Source organism: Odocoileus virginianus, chromosome 25 (assembly GCF_023699985.2).
Source record: "Odocoileus virginianus isolate 20LAN1187 ecotype Illinois chromosome 25, Ovbor_1.2, whole genome shotgun sequence".
In the NCBI taxonomy this organism is placed as follows: domain Eukaryota; kingdom Metazoa; phylum Chordata; class Mammalia; order Artiodactyla; family Cervidae; genus Odocoileus; species Odocoileus virginianus.
The window spans coordinates 48,855,398-48,880,865 of record NC_069698.1 but is presented as its reverse complement, the minus strand read 5'-3'; the positions used below and the strand labels follow the sequence as shown (position 1 = coordinate 48,880,865).

The window sequence follows — 25,468 nt, the reverse complement described above, 5'->3', positions numbered from 1 at the left end:
TTCTCCTTGCAGTGGCTTCTCCTATTGTGCAGCACGGTCATCAGGAGCTGTGGCAGGGGAGCTCAGTAGTTGCGGCTCCTGGGCTTAGCTGCTTCGAGGCACATGGGACCTTCCCGGATCAGGGAGCGAACCAGTGTCTCCTGCGTTGGCAGGCGGATTCTCTACCGCTGAGCCAGCAGGGAAGCCCAAGAATGTACATTTGTTACAGGCTTCCTGGCGATGCTGTTGTTGCTGGTCTTCTAACCACACTGTAAGAACCACTGGCCTACCTTCTACCCTGATTTCTTTTTTTTTTTTAATAATATCTGGCAATTTATTAAAAAAATGAAGCATACTGAACAACAAACTATCTTACATCTTCAAAGAAGAAAAAACACTAAATTTGAAAAGACATCACCCACTGAATTTGGACACAATACCTCTACTCAAGAGAAATATTTGTACAGTCCAGGTCTTTATTTTTACACCCTTCAGGCCATGAATTCATAGGGAATAGGTTCCAACAGTTCGGGTTCCTTTCCGTTGGTCCTCACAAAGTGTGCTTCTCTGGGTGGAGCAGCCTGGCGCTTCAGCTGCACCCAAGTCCCTTTCACTTTGGCTTCCTTCTTTTTCTGATCATTTTCCTTCACATGTTTTAGGAAGCTATCTCGGCTTTTAGAGTGCTTAATATGCTCGATACACACATTAATGCTCTTGGCAAGAATCTTGCCCTTAACTTGTTTGTTTACAATGATGCCAACAGCATGCTGGGTAACATTGTCGACTCTCCCAGTTTTGCCATGGTAACATTTGTGGGGCGTTCCTTTTTGAACAGTACCCATTCCCTTGATATCTACAATATCACCCTTCTTGTAGATTCCCATGTATGTGGCCAAAGGAACAACTCCATGTTTTCTAAAAGGCCTCGAGAACATGTAGCAGGTGCCGCTTTCTTTCCCCTTGTGTTGGTCATTTTGGCGAATTAGCCTGAGGGGCTGGGAGAGAGATGGGAGGCGGCTACCCTGATTCCTTGTTCCCCTCAATTTGAAGTGAAATTCTAGAATCTTTTCAGAAGACTTGATTTGTGATTTGTTAGTGGATGCTAAAGAAACTTAGAAAATCGTTTTCTCAAAAAATTTTTTTTTTAAAACTGTTGTTGTCTAAGGTGGGGGTGACTATAATTTATTTGTCCAAACTGGGATACCTTTGATGATCAGGTGCATTAATAATCATGTCGAGATCACGAGAGTCATTGGGACTGCCCTAGGCAAACCAGGATGCCTCTTTACCCCGTGCTACAGCTCAAGAAAATCATCTTTGGAACTCAAAGCCATGACTTCCTCGTTCTAGGAGTAAACAGACTCTCCTGGGACAAAGAGGCTGGTGGCTCAAACTTGGAGTTGGAAGGCTGCCAAGGAATGTGATTTAAGAGGGAAATAAAAATATAAAGGTTTAATATCTTCAAAACATCATCCCGATTGTATTCATTTGAGTTTCCCACCTATAGCACCAAGGTGACCCAGTGGTAAAGAATACACCGGCAATGTAGGAGAGGCAAGACTCAGGTTTGATCCCTGGGTCGGGAAGATCCCCTGGAGAGGGGAATGGCTACCCATTCCAGTACTCTTGCCTGGAGAATCCCATGGACAGAAGAGCCTGGTGGACTATACAGTCCATGGGGGTAGCAAAGAGTCATGATGACCGAGCCACGAGGCACGCACCTATAGCACCAAACAGCCTGACTATCCTTCAGCCACGAAATGAAGGCCGTTTGCCCTTCCTTCCAGGCACAAGCGCCACCAGCTCCGTTGGGCATCAGCCCTCTCCTCCATCCCCCGGTGTCCTTAGCTATTTCTGGGCATGCTCCAAGTAGCAGCTCACAGGTGCCCACAAACCAGAATGTCAGTTGCAGCCCCCCACGAGGCCTTGTCCTTCCTCTTCTGCTCTGGCTTCTTGTTCCCCTCCGTGGTCCCCAGAGCCACCTGGAGCAGTTTCGCTTCTGCAGCTTCCCGTCACTAGGGCCCCCAGTTCCACGAGGGGATGCTGCCTCCAGATGCTCCCTCGTCTCTGGTACCAGAGCTTGGCCTCTCAGCTCCCTGCTGCTCTTTGTTTCCTGGGCCCCAAGGAGGGTGTGTTTTGAAGGCAATGCCAATAGGAGTTGCTTGGTGGTTGGAATACTAGATGCAAGAGAAGAGAAGTCGAGGATGATTCCAGGGTTTCGATTCAGTGCGTGAGATGGTTGTTATCGAGGATGGTTGGAAAGACTGGAAGACTGGGTGGAGCAGGTTTTCTTTGTGAGGAAAAGGAAAGATCAGTAGTTTCATTTTGGTCACAGTAAAGTTTGTGATGTCACTTGGACATCTAAGATAAGAAAGGTAAGAATGGACCTTCCCTTTCAACTTCTACACAGAGTTGAACCAAACTATAAAGGTCATTTTCCAATTCCAGCAGGCACTGTTGTATGCCTGCCTGACTGCCCTGTTTGTTTGTTTTTTCCATCCAGACTGGCAGAACTTAGATCTTGTTCCAGTGTCTGACGTCAGCTGTGTGACTGGAGAAAACACGGTCTGAACCAGCCAGGTCAGCCCATTCTGCCTGTCACCAAGTAGAAGGGTAAGCCTGACGCTCAGTTCTGGTCAGTGAGACGTCGGCGGGGGGGGAGGGGGTCGCCATTCAGGGCTCTGGGGAATGTTTTCTTTCTCTAAAAAAGGCTTACTGGTAGACAGGAGATGATAAGGCTATTGGCACAGATACCCTCACAGTGTGAAATGCTGTGAATTTGAAGTTGGAGTTAAAAGCGAAAGTCCACTGTTATCTTTCTTGTCTTAGATATCCAAGAGACATCACAAACTTAACTGTGACCAGGACTTTCCTGGTGGTCCAGTGGTTAAGAATCTGCCTTGCAATGCAGGGGACGCAGGTTCAGTTCCTGGTCGGGGAACTAAGGTAGAACATGGAACTGACAGTGTCATGCTGCAGGACGACTAACCCAATCGCCACAGTCATGGAACCTACACACTCCCAAGACTGCAGGCTACACCTAGAAAGTACGTGTGCTGCAACGAAAGATCCCACATAACCCACATAACGCAACTAAGACCCAACACAGCCAAATAAATAAATAATTTTTTTTTAAGAAATGACTTTATTGAAAAAAAAAAAAGATACGTGAAAAGAATTTGGCTTTTTCTCCTGAATGTCCTCAGGCAACCATCCTGCAAACATGATGTGGGTAAAAACAAGCTAAGGGGGGTCAAGCTGAAAGACAGCATTTTCTAGCCCATTAGTTAACTAACTGGAACCCATACCTTCTCTGGATCTCTTCTGCAAGATAATGCACTCTGTGATCAGTTAAGCCATTCTGAGAAGCGTTTTCTTCACTTGCCTGTTAAAGCATCCTAACTGGTACGCAAAGTAAGGAGAGAAAGTCAGCCCGAGGAGAACACCACAGAACATTCAGGGCAGTAATAAGATGCTCAGGTGGTCACTAGCAATGTCAAGCCAGTACCAGCAGCTGGACCATGTCCACTGCAATGAACTGACATGGTTATGAACTTGAGCTTGAAGCTGCTTGTCTTGCGATAGGTCTGTACTTTTTCTTTGCTAGAGAGGGCTGGTGTTTCACACTGTGAGGGTATCCGTACCAACAGCCTTATCATCTCCTGTCTGCCTGGAGCTCCTCCCTCCTACACAAAACTGTCCTTGGCACGGGGAGTCAAGTCCATGAATTGCCCTCACACTTCCTGTTCTGCTTTGTACTCACAAGCACATCTTAGGAGGTCAGGTGAGTATCATATCCCCAAATTACAGACTGATAATTAACACTCAGAGGTGATCGCAGTCTAGAAACGGCAAAACCTGGACTAGAACCAGGGTCCATTTCAGGCCCGCAGTCTTGGAACCACACCATGAAATTTCTTTTAAAGTATAAAATGACATCTTATTGTTGTCCTCACTTGGTTATTCTAATTTTGCAAGCTCAGTCAGTCAGTCAGTTCAGTTGTTCAGTCGTGTCCGACTCTTTGCGACCCCATGAATCGCAGCACGCCAGGCCTCCCCTGTCCATCACCAGCTCCCGGAGTTTACTCAAACCCATTTCCGTCGAATCGGTGATGGCATCCAGCCATCTCATCCTCTGTTGTCCCCTTCTCTTCCTGCCCCCGATTCCTCCCAGCATCAGTGTCTTTTCCAATGAGTCAACTCTTCACATGAGGTGGCCAGAGTACTGGAGTTTCAGCTTCAGCATCAGTCCTTCCAATGAACACCCAGGACTGATCTCCTTTAGGATGGACTGGTTGGATCTCCTTGCAGTCCAAGGGACTCTCAAGAGTCTCCTCCAACACCACAGTTCAAAAGCATCAATTCTTCGGTGCCCAGGTTTCTTCACAGTCCAACTCTCACATCCATACATGACCACTGGAAAAACCATAGCCTTGACTAGACAGACCTTCCCTTGTTGGCAAAGTAACGTCTCTGCTTTTTAATATGCTCTCTAGGTTAGTCGTAACTTTCCTTCCAAGGAGTGAGTGTCTTTTAATTTCATGACTGCAATCACCATCTGCAGTGATCTTGGAGCCCCCAAAAATAAAGTCAGCCACTGTTTCCACTGTCTCCCCATCTATTTGCCATGAAGTGATGGGACAGGATGCCATGATCTTAGTTTTCTGAATGTTGAGCTTTAAGGCAACTTTTTCACTCTCCTCTTTCACTTTCATCAAGAGGCTTTTTAGTTCCTCTTCACTTTCTGCCTTAAGGGTGGTGTTATCTGCATATCTGAGGTTATTGATATTTCTCCCGGCAATCTTGATTCCAGCTTGTGCTTCTTCCAGCCCAGCATTTCTCATGATGTACTCTGCATATAAGTTAAATAAGCAGGGTGACAATATACAGCCTTGACGATTTTGCAGGTTAAGCGTTATTAAAGTGACTAATCGCTGTAAGACTCTCACATGCCTTGATTCAAACAAAACACACAGTAAGTACCTAAGGTCTCTAAGATCTGTTTGGCTTTCTATTACTCAAAATAACAGTAATTTTCCTTCAAATGCCACTTGATCAGGACTGTTTTTCCCCTTACGGTTTTCTTACAAAAGTGTTTTGAGTTTACTTTTAGTGCCATATATAACAGGACTCAGAATCACAATAATTCCAGAGATGATCAGGTATTTAAATTAATAGCAGTCCTGCTATATATGCAATTAGTTGTGCATGAATCAACATGGTATATATATATTATTTTCTTGTAAACTCTTCATTTGCATGGGAATAAAAACTCTGAACTGGTTTGAAGTGAGAAATTCAGTCCAATTTTACCAGGAAGACAAGTCAAACCAGTTCGGCTGGGTGGAAGAGTGCTTCAGTTTGGTTTTGTTAGGAACTAGTTATTTTCCCAGGAAAACAGGCTTATTTGGGTAATTAGCAGAGAAATTAACAATTCAATTTAGGACAAGCACACTATGGCGAACCATAGGCAAGTTCTGAAAAAGTTGTTCTTAGTAAGTTGGTTTGAGAGTGACTGGGGAATGTCCTTATTGTTTACTTTTGTTTTTGAGATAAAATTTTCCAGAAATGTTAACAAGCTGGATTTTTTTTTTTTTTTTTTAATGTCCCAGGAATGCGTGGTTTGCAGTTGAGAGTGATGGGGAAGGCTGTAGATTTTTGCCCCGTTTCTCACGTCAGGTGCTCATGCACCCACCCCTTCCTAACTCTTCCCCTCCAAGACGCTGTACCCCAAACGTCTGGATCAGCGTCTGGTACCCAGGAGCATTTGACAGTGAGTGACCTACACAGCTGGTTAGACATGTGAGTCCAAGGCCTTTCTTGGGGACTGGGGACTCATCTCACCCCCGCCGCCACCTTCTCTGGCCAGTAAGCCAGAACCATCTGATCCAAGAATCTAGGACAGGCCTGAGAAGAAAGGAGAGCTTACCAGGAGCCCCCTCCCCCCCCACCCCCGCCCCACCACCACCACCCCCTCCCCCTCCCACCCCCGCCCCACCACCACCACCCCCTCCCCCTCCCACCCCCGCCCCACCACCACCCCCTCCCCCTCCCACCCCCGCCCCACCACCACCACCCCTCCCCCACCCATCCCCGCCCCACCACCACCCCCTCCCCACCACCACCCCCTCCCCACCACCACCCCCTCCCCCTCCCACCCCCGCCCCACCACCACCCCCTCCCCCTCCCACCCCCGCCCCACCACCACCCCCTCCCCCTCCCACCCCCGCCCCAGGCCCTAAACCACAACTTCCCCTATCAGCTCTGGGGAAGGGAGGTGCTGACTTACCTGCTCACCCTTCTGGGCCATTTGAGTTTACCGTACTTGGGTATTTTCCAAAACTATTTTATCACACGTATCTTTAACTGCCTGACTATTAAAAATACCACTAAGATAAATTTTACACCTCTGGCTGAGGCTGTTAAAAACAAGACAACAGGCCCCCAGTGGAACTGCTTGTGTGAAGCCCCATGTTACCAAGCTGTAATTTAGTTACAGTTTCAGCTCTCCCAGAAATGGCATCTTTAACTGGCCAATCAGGAATTGTCAGATCCCTACACTGGTTAGGGTGGCACTGGTGTTGTGTGCAGAGGGCCTGTGCAATACCCTGCTTTTGCTCCTGCCAAAGCTATGGTTTTTCCAGTAGTCATGTGCAGATGTGAGAGCTGGACCATGAGGGCTGAGTGCTGAAGAACTGATGCTTTCGAATTGAGATACTGGAGAAGACTCTTGAGAATCCCTTGGACTGCCGGGAGATCAAACCAGTCCATCCTAAAGGAAATCAGTCCTGAATACTCACTAGAAGGACTGATGCTGAAGCTGAAGCTTCAATACTTCAGCCATTTGATGCGAAGAGCCGACTCATTGGAAACGACCCTGATGCTGGGAAAGACTGAAGGCAGGAGAAGAGGATGGCAGAGGATGAGATGGTCAGATAGCATCACTGACTCAATGAACATGGATTTGAGCTGACTCTAGGATAGATAGTCCAGGACAGAGCAGCCTGGTGTGCTGCAGTCCATGGGGTCACAAAGGGTCAGACCCAACTTATCCAGTTGACTTAGCAACAGAACAACAGCAACAACTTTAAAAGTGGCAGTGGTGGGTTTTGTTTTTGTTTTTTTTGTCTCTTTCTATCTTTTCTCCAAAATTTGCCCCAAGGGCTGGTGCTGGCAGTTATTTTTATTTTTAGTCCCATACAGTTTCTCTGTATTTGTTGCTAGAGGAGAGGTGAGTCCAGGCACCCGCACTGCCGGGAAGGGTCCCAGGTCCTAGCCTGCCTCCCTCCCTCCTTGTTTCTGCTCCCTTCTGCCTTTAGGACCCTCATTTGGTACGGCCCCTCAGATGCTTTCCGTTTCCTGGATTGGATGCCGACCGACTCAAATTACTTTTTGCTCACATAAACTCAGAACATTTAATATACCTCAGTTTATCTTTTGACAAGACTAAGGGAAGGCTTTCAGTTCTCAGATTTTTTCCTCCCAGAATCGAAAATAATGGGAAACCATCTCGGAGGGGTGCTGTTCTTCGGCTTTGACCTTGCCTCCTTCGCTCATAAGCAAGCCTCTGGTGCCAGTCCAGCGCCGGGACACAAAGGAAGCCCTTAAATATCTGATGAGTAAATCAACTGGTGTCAAAACAAAATACAGACTGCTTATGGGCCCCAATTCTGCGTTTCCCTAAAGAAGGCGTGTCTGTGTCGTAGCAGTGCCGCAACTCGGCCTCTGCTCATCGGTGCCAGATAGAAACTCGGAGACAGAGTTTTGGGTAAAGCAGAAAAGAGTAGCTTTACTTGCTTTGCCAGGCGCAGGGGGCCACAGTGGGCTAATACCCTGAAGACCCTGTGGCCCACCCTCGAGGGGCTAGTGAAGAGTTTTACAGTGCTCAAGGAGCAGGCTGTGATCAACTCGTGGACAGTTCTTAGATGGGTTGGCATCAAAGTGAGGTTTCAAGTATCATTAACCTTCTGGTTTCAACCGGTCTAGGGTCTGTGTTCTTGTGACCAGCAGTTTTCATGTGGAGGGGGGTCTGCTTCCTGTGAAAACAATTTAGAAATGTGTGTCAGGCTTTTGTCTGTACCTCTCAGGGACCTGGCAGTTGGTGACTCTGGTACGTTGCAGAATTATCATCTAAATTGTTACCAGTTCCTTAGCCCAACAGCTATTTCTTTGTTTCTACATTGTCACATTTCCCAATCATTAACTCCTGTGTGCATGCTAAATTGCTTCAGTTGTGCCCAACTCCTTGTGACCCCATGGACTGTCCCCCGCCAGGCTCCTCTGTCAGTGGGATTCTCCAGGCAAGAATACTGGAGTATGTTGTTATGCCTTCCTCCAGGGGATCTTCCCGACCGACCTGGGGACCAAACCTACGTCTCTTACGTCTTCTGCATTGGCAGGTGAGTTCTTTACCACTAGCGCCACCTGGGAAGTCCAATTAACTCTTAAGTCAACATTTTACTTCAGAAGACAAGGACACAGGGACTTGTACACAGGTTCAGTATGATAACGTAATGAAATATATATTTGGTCCTCGTCCATTTCCAACACAGAGCTCCTAAGATCCTTGCTATTTCCTAGGCGACTAGAGAGATAAAGATGTCCTTTTTTAGTAAGCATATTTTCAAATGTTTTAATCTATCTTTGGCTGCGCTGGGTCTCCGTTGCCGCACGAGGCTTTCTCTAATCGCCAGGAGTGGGGGCTGCACTCTAGCTACGGTGTGCGGGCTTTTCACTGCAGTAGCTTCTCTTGTGGTGGTGCACGGGCCCTTGGCGCTTTGGCTCAGAAGTTGTGGCACACGGCTTTAGTTGCCCTGCAGCGTGTGGAATCTTCCTGGACCAGGCTTCGAACCCATGTCCCTGCATTGGCAGGCAGATCCTTAACTGCTGGACCACCAGGGAAGTCCAAGGTGCCTTTTTTTATGTTAATGAGACGACTTTTGGTTCCACCTAAGGATAAGTGAATGAGTTTGAGTAAACTCCGGGAGTTGGTGATGGACAGGGAAGCCTGGCGTGCTGCGATTCATGGGGTCGCAAAGAGTCGGACACAACTGACTGACTGAACTGAAGGATAAGTGAAGAACTAAAGAGCCTCTTGATGAAAGTGAAAGAGGAGAGTGAAAAAGTTGCCTTAAAGCTCAACATTCAGAAAACTAAGATCATGGCATCCTGTCCCATCACTTCATGGCAAATAGATGGGGAAACAGTGGAAACAGTGGCTGACTTTATTTTTCTGGGCTCCAAAATCACTGCAGATGGTGACTGCAGCCATGAAATTAAAAGACACTTACTCCTTGGAAGAAAAGTTATGACCATCCTAGACAGCATATTAAAAAGCAGAGACATTACTTTGCCAACAAAGGAAGGTCTGTCTAGTCAAGGCTATGGTTTTTCCAGTGGTCATGTATGGATGTGAGAGTTGGACTATAAAGAAAGCTGAGCACCAAAGAATTGATGCTTTTGAACTGTGGTGTTGGAGAAGACTCTTAAGAGTCCCTTGGACTGTAAGGAAATCCAACCAGTCCATCCTAAAGGAGATCAGTCCTGGGTGTTCATTGGAAGGACTGATGCTGAAGCTGAAACTCCAATACTTTGGCCACCTGATGCAAAGAGCTGACTCATTTGAAAAGACTCTGATGCTGGGAAAGATTGAGGGCAGGAGGAGAAGGGGATGACAGAGGATGAGATGGTTGGATGGCATCACTGACTCAAGGGACATGAGTTTGGGTAAACTCCGGGAGTTGGTGATGGTCAGGGAGGCCTGGCATGCTGCAGTCCATGGGGTCGCAAAGAGTCGGACACGACTGAGCAACTGAACTGAAGGATGGGAGTTGGTTGCCAGAAGAAACTCATCAGAGGTTGGCCCCTCCAGGGAGAGAAACTGGAGATTGGATCAGTCACCAATGATGATTTAATCAATGATGTCTATATAATGAAGCTGAGATAAGCTGAGACCTGGGACTCTGCTACCAAGCGGCAATGCTTGCACCTGAACACAACTCGCCTCAAGCAACAAAATACAAAGAAACTATATGAGACTTAAAATAACTGTGTGCATGAGCATACCCCTTTAGGGCAAATTCTGGAGCCAAAAGATACAAAGAAACCGAAAATCTCACAGCTGCTTTTGAGGAGCCTACTCTGGGAGATAGTGAAGGACAGGGAAGCCTGTTGTGCTGCAGTCCCTGGGGTCGCAAAGGGTGGCAAAGAGCCGGCCGGACAGGACTGAGTGAACAAGAGCGAAAGCCGGGTGTTGGGGGCCAAAGCAGGGTGCTGCACATGCCCCCTGCACTCAGCACCACCTAAGGGGTGGGCAGACCGCCTAAGCCACCCCTCTAGCCTGACCCCTACCCTCACCCCATGCAAGGAACAAGCCTGCTCCCAACCCCAGCCCCAGCTGCCCCCCAGTCTGGGAGCTAGCGAGCAAGGGAACCTGTTGCTTTGCTCTCACTCCGCACTGTCGCAGCAGTGGCCCCAGTAAGCCTCTCCTAAATTTCTTGTGTGGCCTTTAATCAGTTTCTATTGACCTGGGAAGATCAAGAGCCCTGCTCAGTAACAAAGCCTCCAGAAAACCTCCAAAAGATAGGATCTGGAGAGCTTCTGGCCTGGTGAACACATGAAGGTGGGGGAGATAAGGATGCCTAGAAAGGAAGCTCCATGTCCCTCCCCCAAGCCCGTCCTTACACACCTCTTCCATCTGGCTGTTCATATCCTTTTAGGCGTGCGTGCTAAGATGCTTCAACTTATGTGTGCGTGCTAAGTTGATTCAGGCATGTCTGACTCTGGGCGGACCCCCTGTGGGCTGTAGTCCGCCAGGCTCCTCTGTCCATGGGATTCTCCAGGCAAGAATATTGGACTGGGTTGCCATGCCCTCCCCCAGGGGATCTTCCCAACCCAGGGATCAAACCCGTGTCTCTTATGTCTCCTGAATTGGCGGGCGGGTTCTTTACCACTAGCGTCACCTGGGAAGCCCTTTCCTTTTATAATACACTGATAATCTAGTGAGTTCAGTGTTTCCCTGAGTTCTGTTAGCCACCCTGAAAGTGAAAGTCACTCAGTTGTGTCCGACTTTTTGGGAGCCCATGGACTATACAGCCCGTGAAATTCTCCAGGCCAGAGTACTGGAGTGGGTAGCCTTTCCCTTCTCCAGGGGATCGTCCCAACCCAGGGATCCAACCAGGGTCTCCTGCATTGCAGGTGGATTCTCTACCAGCTGAGCCACAAGGGAAGCCCACCCTAAGCCACTAGGGTTAGCCATCTTAGTAAATTAATCAAACTCAAGGAAGAGGGTTGTTGGAATCAGTCTACAGCTGATTGGTCAGAAGCACGGGTGATACACTGGCCTTAAGACTGACTTCCCTGATGGCTCAGCAGATAAAGAAGCCTGCCAATGCAGGAGACACAGGAGACTGGTTCGATTCCTGGGCCAGGAAGATCCCCTGGAGGAGGAAATGGCAACCCACTCCAGTATTCTCGCCTGGGAAATTCCATGGACGGAGGAGCCTGGTGGGCTATAGTCCATGGGGTCGCAAAAGAGTTAGATGTGACTGAGCACAAAGGCACGCAAGATGCCCTGAAAGATGGAAAGTATCTAACTGGAGTCATGGAAGCCCAAGATGTTGGGAGATCCCCTTCAGGGAGGCCAGAATGGGCCACATGGAAGGAAATCATATTTTGACTGAGTCACAATCACACTGAAGAAATAGAGAAAGAGACAGCCATGAAATGATGGGTGAACAAATCAGGTGTCTGCAATCAATCCATAGACCTTCAGGTTTGGAAGACTGTAGGACACCTCCATCTGAGAACGTCAGCTGAAACCCCAAGCCACGAATATGAATGATAGGTGATAGGCCCCTGACATGCTAAAGACAGATGTAAGTATATTCCCTCATAATTTGCTAAGAGGCAGCTGGACCAATCTTTTGACCTGGAATGCTCCTGTAAATGACATAAGAGAAAGTGAAGAATCTGTCAGCCAGATCAGAGTGAGCGTTTTTTTGAAGAGCATGGTTGGCTTGGGGAGAAAATGTGTTTTCTACTCCTACCCACCCCCAACCTCAATACAAATAACAGGGCTTCAAGAGAAGCCTGCCTAGCTCTGAAAGGCCACATGTACCCCAATGTCCATTGCAGCACTGTTAACAACAGCTCAGACACGGAAGCAACCTAAATATCCATTAACCGATGACTGGATAAAGAAGATATGGTATTACAAACAATGGAATATTATTCAGCCATTAAAAAGAATGAAATAATGCCATTTGCAGCAGCGTGGATGGACCTGGAGATGATCATACTAAGTGAAATAAGTCAGACAAAGAAAGATAAATCATATTATTATATCACTTCTATGCAGAATTTTAAAAAAAATATATACAAATGAACATATTTACAAAATAGAAAGAGACTCACAGACTTAGAGAACAATTTATGGTCACAGGGGAAGGGAGAGAGGGGAGGGTTAGATTCGGAGTTTGAGACTGACATATACACACGGCTATATTTAAAATGAAATGCTTTTCCATGAAACATAAAGAGAGAGAGAGAGGCCTGGCTGGAGTGTGGATGGGCTGCCAGGAAGAAAGAAATGCTGAACACGAGGTTGAGCTTGAAGACATTTAAAGAATGGTTACTGGAAGGCAGGAGCTGGGGGGTGTTGTGGATTGAAGGGGAGTTCTGGGCTGAAAAAGGACTTTGCTTTTCACTTTCACTGTCTTGCTTAATGTGTTTCTTTGTGAATCTATATTTTTTATCTTCTAAAAAGCCAGTCATACTTTCATTCAATTTGTTTAAATGCCACTCCGGTCCCTCATTTAGGAGAGAAAGTCTCAGAATATTAAGTCAATGCTTCTCAAGCTTCAACATGCATAAAATCCCCTGGAGATCTGGTTAATGATATAGGCCCTGATGCAGTAAATCTGGGGTGTGGCTGAAACTCTGTGTTTCCAAAAGCTCCCCAGTGCCCAGACTGCTAATGCATGGACCACACTTTGAGTAGCAAGGGGTAAGTGACTTGTGCAAGCCTTCCCAACCAGGACTAGAATTCTGATCACCTGCCTTCCCAGAGAAGATGGGCTTACTCTTGCCTTTTACTTTCAGTTTATATTAACTACCACCATTAATCAGAGCCTCATAGGTGGTGGGGAGCCTCCTGCACTGACTATTAGGCTTGCTCTTTCTGTGTTGGTGGGGGGAAGTGGTTTATTTTATTATTTTTTAACTATTATTGTTATTATTTTGGCTGCACCATGCAGCATGTGGGATCTTAGTTCCCTGGCCGTGGATCGAACCCGGGCCCCCTGCAGTGTGGAGTCTTAGCCACTGGACCTCCAGGGAAGTCTGGAAATGGTTTATTTTAAAGCAATCACAGTTGATCCTGTTAAATCTCAGACTTCAGTAGAGCTATGCTTCCTTTAAGCAGTTACATAAGCAGTTATGTAACAGTAGTCCGAGAATATGATGTTTTTCTTTTGCCAAAAAGAGCGTGCTAGAAAAGAGCCCTGAGGTAGTTAAGGCTTCCTTTCTGAGACCTGGGAACACCGAGGGAACCCCGTTTTTCCCACTGAGCTGTCTGTCCCCTGGGCCACCAAGACCCTTTGCTGTGTGGCTGTCCCCATCCTCTGGGCTCCTTTGTGCCTGACTCTGTGACAAGTCTCCACGGGCCGTCACATCTGGCCCTCCTGGCCTCAGTGGGAGGGTGCGTTAGACCCCTTTTACAGATGAGGAAACTGAGGCTTCAGTGCATCAAGTATTTTCCTGAAATCACAAACCTAGAATTCAAAGCTTTTTCCCTCTGACTCTGGAGTCCCCACTGTCACCAGCCCACCATGCTCAAGCTGATGTGGGTCACCACGAGGGTTAGTTAACCTTGGAGGAAGCCCCTGGAGCATTCAGCCCAAGGCCTGGGCCTTCCCCAGCCATCCCCGTCCATGATAAGCCCACCATGCTCAAGCTGATGTGGGTCACCACGAGGGTTAGTTAACCTTGGAGGAAGCCCCTGGAGCACTCAGCCCAAGGCCTGGTCCCTCCCCAGCCGTCCCTGTCCATGATAAGGATTGTGCTTGCACGCACATATCTGACTCTTATCGACCCTGTGGACGGTAGCCCGCCAGGCTCCTCTGTCCATGGGATTCTCCAGGCAAGAATGCTGGAGCAGGAAAAGAACCCCAGTCGGACGTCATCTAATTACCCTTGGAATTTCCCAAGGTATAATGTGGCATCTTATGCAAAATTCCAAGCCACCATGCAGTGTTTTTTGACTGTAATGAGGAGGAGGGATTGTTCCTAACCTTCTTTATATGTTGTGCTTTTTAGTTCAGAAATGCCAAATCTTTTAAGAGATGGTACAACTTTGAGTTCTTGGCTTGACTATACAACTTTGAGCTTTATGGCATGTCGATTTTGCCATATTTAAAGGAGAGCTATTCTGTGTATAACAACTCAGAATTGCAAGCACCACATGTGAACGATATGGTAACTTTAAAAAATGTTTGTGTTGTATTTGAAGACTGTTTCCCATACATCTGAAGTTTGAACTTAACGTATTTCAATTTGGTATGCTAAAAAGGTACTGAATTAATATAAGTCTTTTTTTAAAAAAACCAATACTGTAATTTAACTGGAAATATAAAACCCAAATGATTTCTGTGTAGTAATTTGAACTCTAAAGGTAACTTGTGTGTGATTGTGAATACACAGATACAATGTTTTTAATTCCTCCTTAAAAAAAAAAAAAGAATACTAGAGCTGGTTACCATTTCCCCTACTCCATTTCAGCCCAGGGATCAAACTGGTGTCTCCTGTATCTCTTGCATTGACAGGTGGCTTCTTTACCACTGTGCAGTCTGGGAAGCACAGTGAAGATTGTAGCTTTATTAACTTTCCTGTGGCTGAACTTAATTTCTACTGTGACCACTCATACCACAAGGTGTAGAAGCAACATCTCAGCCAGTTCAGTTCAAGGCTTACATAGTCCAATCAAGGATATTTTCCCTCTTCCTTCTTAGCTTTGCTTGCTCCTTCTCCTTTTTCTGGTGTGTGGGTGTATTTAAAGTCTTTATTGAATTTGTCACAATATTGCTTCTGTTTTAAGTTTTGGTTTTTTGGCCCCAAGGCATATGGGATTTTAGTTCCCCCGAGCAAGGATCAAACCTGCAGCCCTTTCATTGGAAGGTGAGGTCTTAACCACTGGACTGCCAGGGAAGTCCCCTGGTGTGTGTTTTGTTTTGAATTAATTTATTTGGCTGCACTGGCTCTTTACTGTGACATGTAGGACCTTTAGTTGTGACACGTGGGATCTAGTTCCCTGACCAGGGATCAAACCCTGGTCCCCTGCATTGGGAGCTCAGTCTTAGCCACTGGACCACCAGGGAAGTCCCTCAACATCACCTTCTTTTTCTTTTCTTTTCAACATCACCTTCTTAAAGACACGGTTCCTGTGCACTCGGAAATCATTCACCCAGTCATGCAAACACTCTTTTACTCCTTGTTTATTTTATTTATTTATTTATTTATTTCATTTATTTTTATTAGTTGGAGGCTAATTACTTTACAACATTGCAGTGGTTTTTGTCATACATTGAAATGAATTAGCCATGGATTTACATGTATTCCCCATCCCGGTCCCCCCTCCCACCTCCCTCTCCACCCAATCCCTCTTCCTTGTTTATTTTTATCGGCTATGCCTCTCCGTCATCACTCCCACCAATGCTTGGCAGTAATGGATGCTCAGTATTAATAAGTACGTGTTAGTAAATAATTAAAATATCCCCAGGAGGAACCTCCTGGGTCCTCTAGGAATGAGGTACAGCAGGGAAAGTGGGGTGGCAGGGAGAGCAAAACTCCACTCTTGTTTCTATATAGCCCCCCGCCCCCCGCTGAGGCTTTGGCCATCCAGGCCTTTGGGTTTGGGTGTTTTTTTGCTGCTTGTCCATGTAATGAAGGGATAAAGCATCTGTCTGTGGCCCTGGTCTCCTATCAGAGGAAAGCTGGAGGAGAATGGAAATCCTGAGGACACTAGGGGTCTGGAGGACCTCCAGAGAAAAGAGACTCTCCCCTTCTCCTTCGGGATAGCCCAGGGTGTAGAGAAAGCTTGTGAGGTCAAGTGAAAAGGTGTTCTCCCTCTAGTCTCCTTCCCACCCCTCCCCTCATCCCCGGCACCCTCAGGCCCAAAGGTGTCTTTCTTTCCTCTCCCCTCCTCCAGCCCGAAACAGTAAGGCCGGCGGCCCCCCGCCTATTGAACTTGGTGGTGCAGGCGGAAGACTTTTCAAGTGTCAACAAGGCCCCAGAATGAATAAAGATGTGAACTTCTCCCTTTGGTAAAGATTGCAAGGCAATCTTCATGGTAACATTACCTCACTGGGAAAGGTAACCTGATAGAGGCAAGAAGCTTGTTAATCTTTGGGATTCCACCCCGCCTCCTTTTTAAGAAAAAATGATTTGCCGCTCCAATTGAAAGTCGATGCCGACTATGGGTTCTGAACGCAACCGAGTCAGAAATGAGGCCAAAGGGGCCTGACGCGAGAGCTGCGTGGGGTCAGACTGACGTTTCTCTTCCATACCGCATGAGTAGAGAAAAGCTCCGGGGGTGATTTCTCAGTGGCCAGTCTGTGGCACATTTTGTTACAGAGTGGCTGTCCGTGTCTGTTTCCCAGTCCTTCTCTCTAGCCAAGTGGGATTCCTCTTCATGCCGGTCACATGAGCACAGAGGTTGGGCCCTTCCTCCAAGGTCGTGAGCAGGTGTGAATGTATCACAAGGAAAGGGCCTCGTGTAATAAACAATTTATCCTTGCCCAAAGAGAGATCTGGTCTTTGCCTTCAGCTCCCCAGAGGTGGTCTCTAAGCCGTTAGACCCTTGTGCAAACATAGGTCCATTAACCCACAGGCAGTAAAGCCAGTCTACTGACCCCGCTTGCCATGAAGGAGTTCAGTATTTATTGCACCAAACAAGGGGTCCAGGGCAACGAATACGCAGAATACACCAACTCAGGGAGGCATTTTTAAAATTATTTATCTTAATTGGAGGCTAATTATTTACAATATTGTAGTGGGTTTTGCCATACATTGACATGAATCAGCCATGGGTGTACATGTGCTCCCATCCTGAACCCCTCTCTCACCTCCCTCTCATTCCATCACTCTGGGTCATCCCAGTGCACCAGCCCTGAGCACCATGTCTCATGCATCGAACCTGGACTGGTGATCTATTTCACATATGCTAATATACATGTTTCAATGTTATTCTCTCAAATCACCCCACCTCACCTTCTCCCACAGAGTCCAAAAGACTGTTCTTTACACCTGTGTCTCTTTTGCTGTCTTGTGTATAGGGTCATCATTACATGTTTCTAAATTCCATATATATGCATTAATATACTGTATTGGTGTTTTTCTTTCTGATTTTCTTCACTCTGTATAACAGACTCTAGTTTCATCCACTTCATTAGAACTGATTCAAATGCATTCTTTTTAATAGCTGAGTAATATTCCATTGTGTATATGTACCATAGCTCTCTTATCCATTTGTCTGCCGTTGGACATCCAGCTTGCTTCCATGTCCTGGCTATTATAAACAGTGCTGCAATGAACATTGGGGTACACGTGTCTCTTTCAATTGTGGTTTTCAGGGAGGCATTTTTATTATTTATTTATTTATTTATTTTATTAGTTGGAGGCTAATTACTTCACAATATTGTAGCGGTTTTTGTCATACATTGACATGAATCATCCATGGATATACATATATTCCCCATCCCGATCCCCCCTCCCACCTCCCTCTCCACCCGATCCCTCTGGGTCTTCCCAGTGCACCAGGTCCGAGCACTTGTCTCATGCATCCAACCTGGGCTGGTGATCTGTTTCACCATAAATAATATACATGTTTCGATGCTGTTCTCTTGAAACATCCCACCCTCGCCTTCTCCCACAGAGTCCAAAAGTCTGTTCTATACATCTGTGTCTCTTTTTCTGTTTTGCATATAGGGTTATCATTACCATCTTTCTAAATTCCATAAATATGTGTTAATATACTGTAATGGTCTTTATCTTTCTGGCTTACTTCACTCTGTATAATGGGCTCCAGTTTCATCCATCTCATTAGAACTGATTCAAATGAATTCTTTTTAATGGCTGAGTAATATTCCATGGTGTATATGTACCACAGCTTCCTTATCCATTCGTCTGCTGATGGGCATCTAGGTTGCTTCCATGTCCTGGCTATGATAAACAGTGCTGCGATGAACATTGGGGTGCACGTGTCTCTTTCAGATCTGGTTTCCTCAGTGTGTATGCCCAGAAGTGGGATTGCTGGGTCATATGGCAGTTCTATTTCCAGTTTTTTAAGAAATCTCCACACTGTTTTCCAAGGCGGGTGTACTAGTTTGCATTCCCACCAACAGTGTAAGAGGGTTCCCTTTTCTCCACACCCTCTCCAGCATTTATTGCTTGTAGACTTTTGGATAGCAGCCATCCTGACTGGCATGTAATGGTACCTCATTGTGGTTTTGATTTGCATTTCCCTGATAATTAGTGATGTTGAGCATCTTTTCATGTGTCTTTTAGCCATCTGTATGTCTTCCTTGGAGAAATGTCTGTTTAGTTCTTTGGCCCATTTTTTGATTGGGTCATTTATTTTTCAGGAGTTGAGCTGGAGGAGTTGCTTGTATATTTTTGAGATTAATCCTTTGTCTGTTGCTTCATTTGCTATTCTTTTCTCCCAATCTGAGGGCTGTCTTTTCACCTTGCTTATAGTTTCCTTTGTTGTGCAAAAGCTTTTAAGTTTCATTAGGTCCCATTTGTTTATTTTTGCTTTTGTTTCTAATATTCTGGGATGTGGGTCATAGAGGATCCTGCTGTGATTTATGTCAGAGAGTGTTTTGCCTATGTTCTCCTCTAGGAATTTTATAGTTTCTGGTCTTACATTTAGATCTTTAATCCATTTTGAGTTTATTTTTGTGTATGGTGTTAGAAAGTGTTCTAGTTTCATTCTTTTACAGGTGGTTGACCAGTTTTCCCAACACCACTTGTTGAAGAGGTTGTCTTTTTTCCATTGTATATCCTTGCCTCCTTTGTCAAAGATAAGGTGACCATAGGTTCGTGGATTTATCTCTGGGCTTTCTATTCTGTTCCATTGATCTATATTTCTGTCTTTGTGCCAGTACCATACTGTCTTGATGACTGTGGCTTTGTAGTAGAGTCTGAAGTCAGGCAGGTTGATTCCTCCAGTTCCATTCTTCTTTCTCAAGATTACTTTGGCTATTTGAGGTTTTTTTTGTATTTCCATACAAATTGTGAAATTATTTGTTCTAGTTCTGTGAAAAATACCGTTGGTAGCTTGATAGGGATTGCATTGAATCTATAGATTACTTTGGGTAGTATAGCCATTTTGACAATACTGATTCTTCCAATCCATGAACACAGTATATTTCTCCATCTGTTTGTGTCCTCTTTGATTTCTTTCATCAGTGATTTATAGTTTTCTATGTATAAGTCTTTTGTTTCTTTAGGTAGATATACTCCTAAGTATTTTATTCTGTTTGTTGCAATGGTGAATGGTATTGTTTCCTTAATTTCTCTTTCTGTTTTCTCATTGTTAGTGTATAGGAATGCAAGAGATTTCTGTGTGTTAATTTTATATCCTGCAACTTTACTATATTCATTGATTAGCTCTAGTAATTTTCTGGTAGAGTCTTTAGGGTTTTCTATGTAGAGGATCATGTAATCTGCAAACAGAGAGAGTTTCACTTCTTCTTTTCCTATCTGGATTCCTTTTACTTCTTTTTCTGTCCTGATTGCTGTGGCCAACACTTCCAAAACTGTTCAATAGGAGTGGTGAGAGTGGGCACCCTTGTCTTGTTCCTGATTTTAGGGGAAATGCTTTCAATTATTCAACATTGAGGGTAATGCTTGCTGTGGGTTTGTCATATATAGTTTTTATTATGTTGAGGTATGTTCCTTCTAGTCCTGCTTTCTGGAGAGTTTTAATCATAAATGGATGTTGAATTTTGTCAAAGGCTTTTTCTGGGTCTATTGAGATAATCATATGGTTTTTATCTTTCAATTTGTTAATGTGGTGTATCACATTGATTGATTTGTGGATATTAAAGAATCCTTGAATTCCTGGGATAAAGCCCACTTGGTCATGGTGTATGATTTTTTTAATATGTTGTTGGATTCTGTTTGCTAGAATTTTGTTAAGGATTTTTGCATCTATGTTCATCAGTGATATTGGCCTGTAGTTTTCTTTTTTTTGTGGTATCTTTGTCTGGTTTTGGAATTAGGGTGATGGTGGCCTCATAGAATGAGTTTGGAAGTTTACCTTCTTCTGCAATTTTCTGGAAGAGTTTGAGTAAAATAGGTGTTAGCTCTTCTCTAAATTTTTGGTAGAATTCAGCTGTGAAGCCATCTGGTCCTGGGCTTTTGTTTGCTGGAAGATTTCTGATTACAGTTTCGATTTCCTTGCTTGTGATGGGTTTGTTAAGATCTTCTATTTCTTCCTGGTTCAGTTTTGGAAAGTTATACTTCTCTAAGAACTTGTCCATTTCTTCCAAGTTGTCCATTTTATTGGCATAGAGCTGCTGGTAGTAGTCTCTTACGATCCTTTGTATTTCAGTGTTGTCTGTTGTGATCTCTCCATTTTCATTTCTAATTCTGTTAATTTGGTTCTTCTCCCTTTGTTTCTTAATGAGTCTTGCTAATGGTTTGTCAATTTTGTTTATTTTTTCAAAAAACCAGCTTTTAGCTTTGTTGATTTTTGCTATGGTCTCTTTAGTTTCTTTTGCATTTATTTCTGCCCTAATTTTTAAGATTTCTTTCCTTCTACTAACCCTAGGGTTCTTCATTTCTTCCTTCTCTAGTTGCTTTAGGTGTAGAGTTAGGTTATTTATTTGACTTTTTTCTTGTTTCTTGAGGTAGGCCTGTAATGCTATGAATCTTCCCCTTAGCACTGCTTTTACAGTGTCCCATAGGTTTTGGGTTGTTGTGTTTTCATTTTCATTCATTTCCATGCATATTTTGATTTCTTTTTTTATTTCTTCTATGATTTGTTGGTTATTCAGAAGCGTGTTGTTTAGCCTCCATATGTTTGAATTTTTAATAATTTTTTTCCTGTAATTGAGATCTAATCTTACTGCACTGTGGTCAGAAAAGATGACTGGAATGATTTCAATTTTTTTGAATTTACCAAGACTAGATTTGTGGCCCAGGATGTGATCTATTCTGGAGAAGGTTCCGTGTGCACTTGAGAAAAAGGTGAAGTTGATTGTTTTGGGGTGAAACGTCCTATAGATGTCAATAAGGTCTAGCTGGTCCATTGTGTCCTTTAAAGTTTGTGTTTCCTTGTTCATTTTCTGTTTAGTTGATCTATCCATAGTTGTGAGTGGGGTATTAAAGTCTCCCACTATTTTTGTGTTACTATTAATTTCCTCCTTCATACTCGTTAGTATTTGCCTTACATATTGTGGTGCTCCTATGTTGGGTGCATATATATTTATAATTGTTATATCTTCTTCTTGGATTGATCCTTTGATCATTATGTAGTGTCCTTCTTTGTCTCTTTTCACAGCCTTTATTTGAAAGTCTATTTTATCTGATATGAGTATTGCGACTCCTGGTTTCTTTTGATCTCCGTTTGCGTGAAATATTTTTTTCCAGCCCTTTACTTTTAGTCTGTATGTGTCCCTTGTTTTGAGGTGGGTCTCTTGTAGACAGCATATATAGGGGTCTTGCTTTTGTATCCATTCAGCCAGCCTTTGTCTTTTGGTTGGGGCATTCAACCCATTTACATTTAAGTAATTATTGATAGGTATGGTCCCGTTGCCATTTACTTTGTTGTTTGGGGTTCGCGTTTATACAACCTTTCTGTGTTTCCTGTCTAGAGAAGATCCTTTAGCTTTTGTTGAAGAGCTGGTTTGGTGGTGCTGAATTCTCTAAGCTTTTACTTGTCTGTAAAGCTTTTGAGTTCTCCTTCATATCTGAATGAGATCCTTGCTGGGTACAGTAATCTAGGTTGTAGGTTATTCTCTTTCATTACTCTAAGTATGTCCTGCCATTCCCTTCTGGCCTGAAGGGTTTCTATTGATAGATCAGCTGTTATCCTTATGGGAATCCCTTTGTGTGTTATTTGTTGTTTCTCCCTTGCTGCTTTTAATATTTGTTCTTTGTGTTTGATCTTTGTTAATTTGATTAATATGTGTCTTGGGGTGTTTCGCCTTGGGTTTATCCTGTTTGGAACTCTCTGGGTTTCTTGGACTTGGGTGGCTATTTCTTTCCCCATTTTGGGGAAGTTTCCAGCTATTACCTCCTCAAGTATCTTCTCATGGCCTTTCTTTTTGTCTTCTTCTTCTGGGACTCCTATGATTTGAATGTTGGGGCATTTCACATTGTCCCAGAGGTCCCTGAGGTTGTCCTCATTTCTTTTGATTCTTTTTTATTTTTTCCTCTCTGCTTCATTTATTTCCACCATTTTATCGTCTAACTCACTTATCCTATCTTCTGTCTCTGTTATTCTACTCATGGTTCCCTCCAGAGTGGTTTTGATCTCATTTATTGCATTATTCATTTTTAATTGACTTTTTAAAATTTCTTCTAGGTCCTTGTTAAACATTTCTTGCATCTTCCCAATCTTTGTCTCCAGGCTATTTATTTGTAACTCCATTTTGTTTTCAAGATTTTGGATCATTTTTATTATCATTATTCTAAATTCTTTTTCAGGTAGATTCCCTATCTCCTCCTCTTTTGTTTGATTTGGTGGGCATTTTTCATGTTCCTTTACTTGTTGGGTATTTCTCTGCCTTTTCATCTTGTTTAGATTGCTGTGTCTGGAGTGGGCTTTCTGTATTCTGGTGGTCTGTGGTTCCTTTTTACTGTGGAGATTTTACCCAGTGGGTGGGGTTGGACGATTGGCTTGTCAAGGTTTCCTGTTTAGGGAAGCTTGTGTCAGCGTTCTGGTGCGTGGAAATGGATTTCTTCTCTCTGGAGTGCAATGGAGTGTCCAGTAATGAGTTTTGCGATGGGTCTATGTGTTAGGTGTGACTTTGGACAGCCTGTATGTTGACACTCAGGTCTATGTTCCTGCGTTGCTAAAGAATTTGCGTGGGATGTCTTGTACTGGAGCTTATTTGCTCTTGGGTGGTGGTTGGTTTTGGTGTAGGTATGGAGGCTTTTGGATGGTCTCTTATTCCTTAATGTTCCGTGTGTCAGGAGTTTTCTGGTTTTCTCAGGTTTTGGGCTTAAGTCTCCTGCCTCTGGATTTCAGTTTTATTCTTCCAATAGTCTCAAGACTTCTCCAACTATACAGCACTCATAATAAAACTTCTAGGTTAATGGTGAAAAGATTCTCCACCGTTAGGGACAACCAGAGAGGTTCACAGAGTTACATGAAGAATAGGAGAGGGAGGAAGGAGATAGAGGTGACAGGAGGAGAAAAAGGGGACTCAAGAGGAGAGAGACAGATCTACACAGTTATCTGTTCCCAAAGTGTTCTCCGTAGCCCAGACACCCACAAAGATTCACAGAATTGGATTGGGAAGAGAAGGGGAAAGGAGGAAATAGAGGTGTTCTGAGGTAGAAAACAGAGAGTCAAAAGTGGGAGAGTAATCACCACACTCCTGAATAGAAATGGGAACTGAATATTGGATTCTTAAATGTCCAAAATTTATATCACGTACTGAAATACAAAGATTAACAATCTAGCGTAGAGGTTAGACTCTTTGAAATACAATATTTAAAAACAAAAACAAAAACTCTGGAGTTGTTGCGGTCAGTGTAGGTTCAGTTCAATTTCAGATAGCTCCTCTTTCCAGCTTACACTTCTCGATATCTATAGGCCCCTTCCCGTGTAGTCGGTGTTACCTTCAGGGATTTTAATCTGTTGCACTGGTCCTTTCTGAAGCGGTTCCCTTTGTTTATTTGGCTTCTGGTTGCAGTCTCTTCAGCGTCTAATTTCCGCCCTGACACAGGTGGGCGGAGCTGATCTCTTGTTTAGGTTCCCTAGTTCAGTTCAGTCCTGCTATGGGGAGGGCGGGGCGCTGCAGACAGATGCCGCTCTGTGTGGATAGCACTCACCGTGTTCCGGCCACACTGGGTTTGCCCCGCTCACGGGTGTCTGTGCTTTCGCCGTCTACACTGCTCAGGCTCCCGGCTGCTCCATATGGAGCGGGCCCTGCGTTGAGTGCGGTTCCAGTTTTCGGGTACTCCACAAAAGCGCGGATTCGGTTGCCCCTGCGTTTTGTGCCTTCCCGGGCCTGAGCGGTTCAGGCAGCCAGGGAGTTGCGCATACTCTCTCCGGGTGCAGCGCGCCTTTTCCCTCCGCGTCGAGTGGCCCAGGCAGCCAGAGGCCTGGGCGCACTCTCCCTGGATGCGGCGTGCCTTTTCCCTCCGAGGCGAGCGGCTCATAGGGAGGCATTTTTAAAGGCCACATGAGGCAGGGGAGTTACAGGTCTGTAGTCAGCTCATGCACGATCCTCTGATTGGTTGATTGGTAACCGGGTGGTGACCTGGTGATGACATTATCAGTTGTGAGGTGTGGGTCGGTCTGGGGGCTAAGTGCTAATGGTCATCAAGTAGTTAACGTATTCCATTTGGGGGGCGCTTTTCACACCTGTAGAAACAACTCCAGAAATGTACATCAAATAATGTTATCTCAGTGCTTCGGAGAGGAGCTAAGGCTGAGGACATGGAGGGAGGGGGTCCGTCCCCGGAAGCTCCGTTGAGGCCCCGTCTGTTTCCCTGGACGCCAAGGAGGACCTCTCCTGCCTCCATCCTGTGTGTCTCCTCTTCTCTTGGCTGATTTTAACCTTTACCTGAATGCAATCTAGATTCACATTTAAAGGAGATCAGTCCTGGGTGTTCATTGGAAGGACTGATGTTGAAGCTAAAACTCCAATACTTTGGCCAACTGATGCGAAGAGCTGACTCATTGGAAAAGACCCCGATGCTGGGAGGGGTTGGGGGCAGGAGGAGAAGGGGACGACAGAGGATGAGATGGCTGGATGGCATCACTGACTCAATGGGCATGAGTTTGGGTAAACTCCGGGAGTTGGTGATGGACAGGGAGGCCTGGCGTGCTGCGGTTCATGGGGTTGCAAAGAGTCGGACACGACTGAGTGACTGAACTGACTGACTGATGTAATAAACCATAAGTGTGTGTATAATAGCAGCAAGTTCTGAGGGTCCTTCTAGTGAATCATCGACAGTGGTTGCATGGACCCCTGGCCTGGCCATTGGTGTCAGAAGTTAGTCATCTTGGGGGCCGTTCCCTCACTTTGCAGGCATGGACTGGGGCTCTGAACGTGTGGTCTCTGGACTGGACTCTCCTCTCGATGGCTGGGTGAGCTTCATCTCTCGGCCCTTAAAGAGGAGGGTTATCTGTACCTGGAGGAGGTTGCTGTGGGGGCTGAGGGGGGAGTGAGAGGGTTGGGCAGGTTCCAGCTCCACGTAAATGCCCCCACGTGTCACCAGCAGACGGAGTGCCCTCTCAGGTTTAGGCATG

General features: G+C 45.2%; 1 protein-coding gene across 1 annotated transcript; it reads right to left on the bottom strand.

Moving 5' to 3' along the window:
* Positions 1–437: 437 nt before the first annotated feature.
* On the bottom strand, positions 438–24,372 carry LOC139031080 (large ribosomal subunit protein eL21-like). Its single transcript, XM_070455202.1, has 2 exons — positions 24,172–24,372; positions 438–974 (listed from the first exon to the last, which is right to left on the bottom strand). The coding sequence occupies exons 1-2, from the start codon at positions 24,370–24,372 to the stop codon at positions 471–473; spliced, it is 705 nt and encodes a 234-aa protein (XP_070311303.1). The 3' UTR covers positions 438–470.
* Positions 24,373–25,468: the final 1,096 nt, after the last annotated feature.

Coding starts and splice junctions, on each gene's coding strand:
- LOC139031080 (XM_070455202.1), bottom strand. CDS start 24,372: ATGAGCCGCTCGCCTCGGAGGGAAAAGGCACGCCGCATCCAGGGAGAG. Junction 975..24,171: donor CGAATCCGCGCTTTTGTGGA/GTACCCGAAAAC, acceptor TCTCTCTCCCAG/CCCCTCAGGCTAATTCGCCA.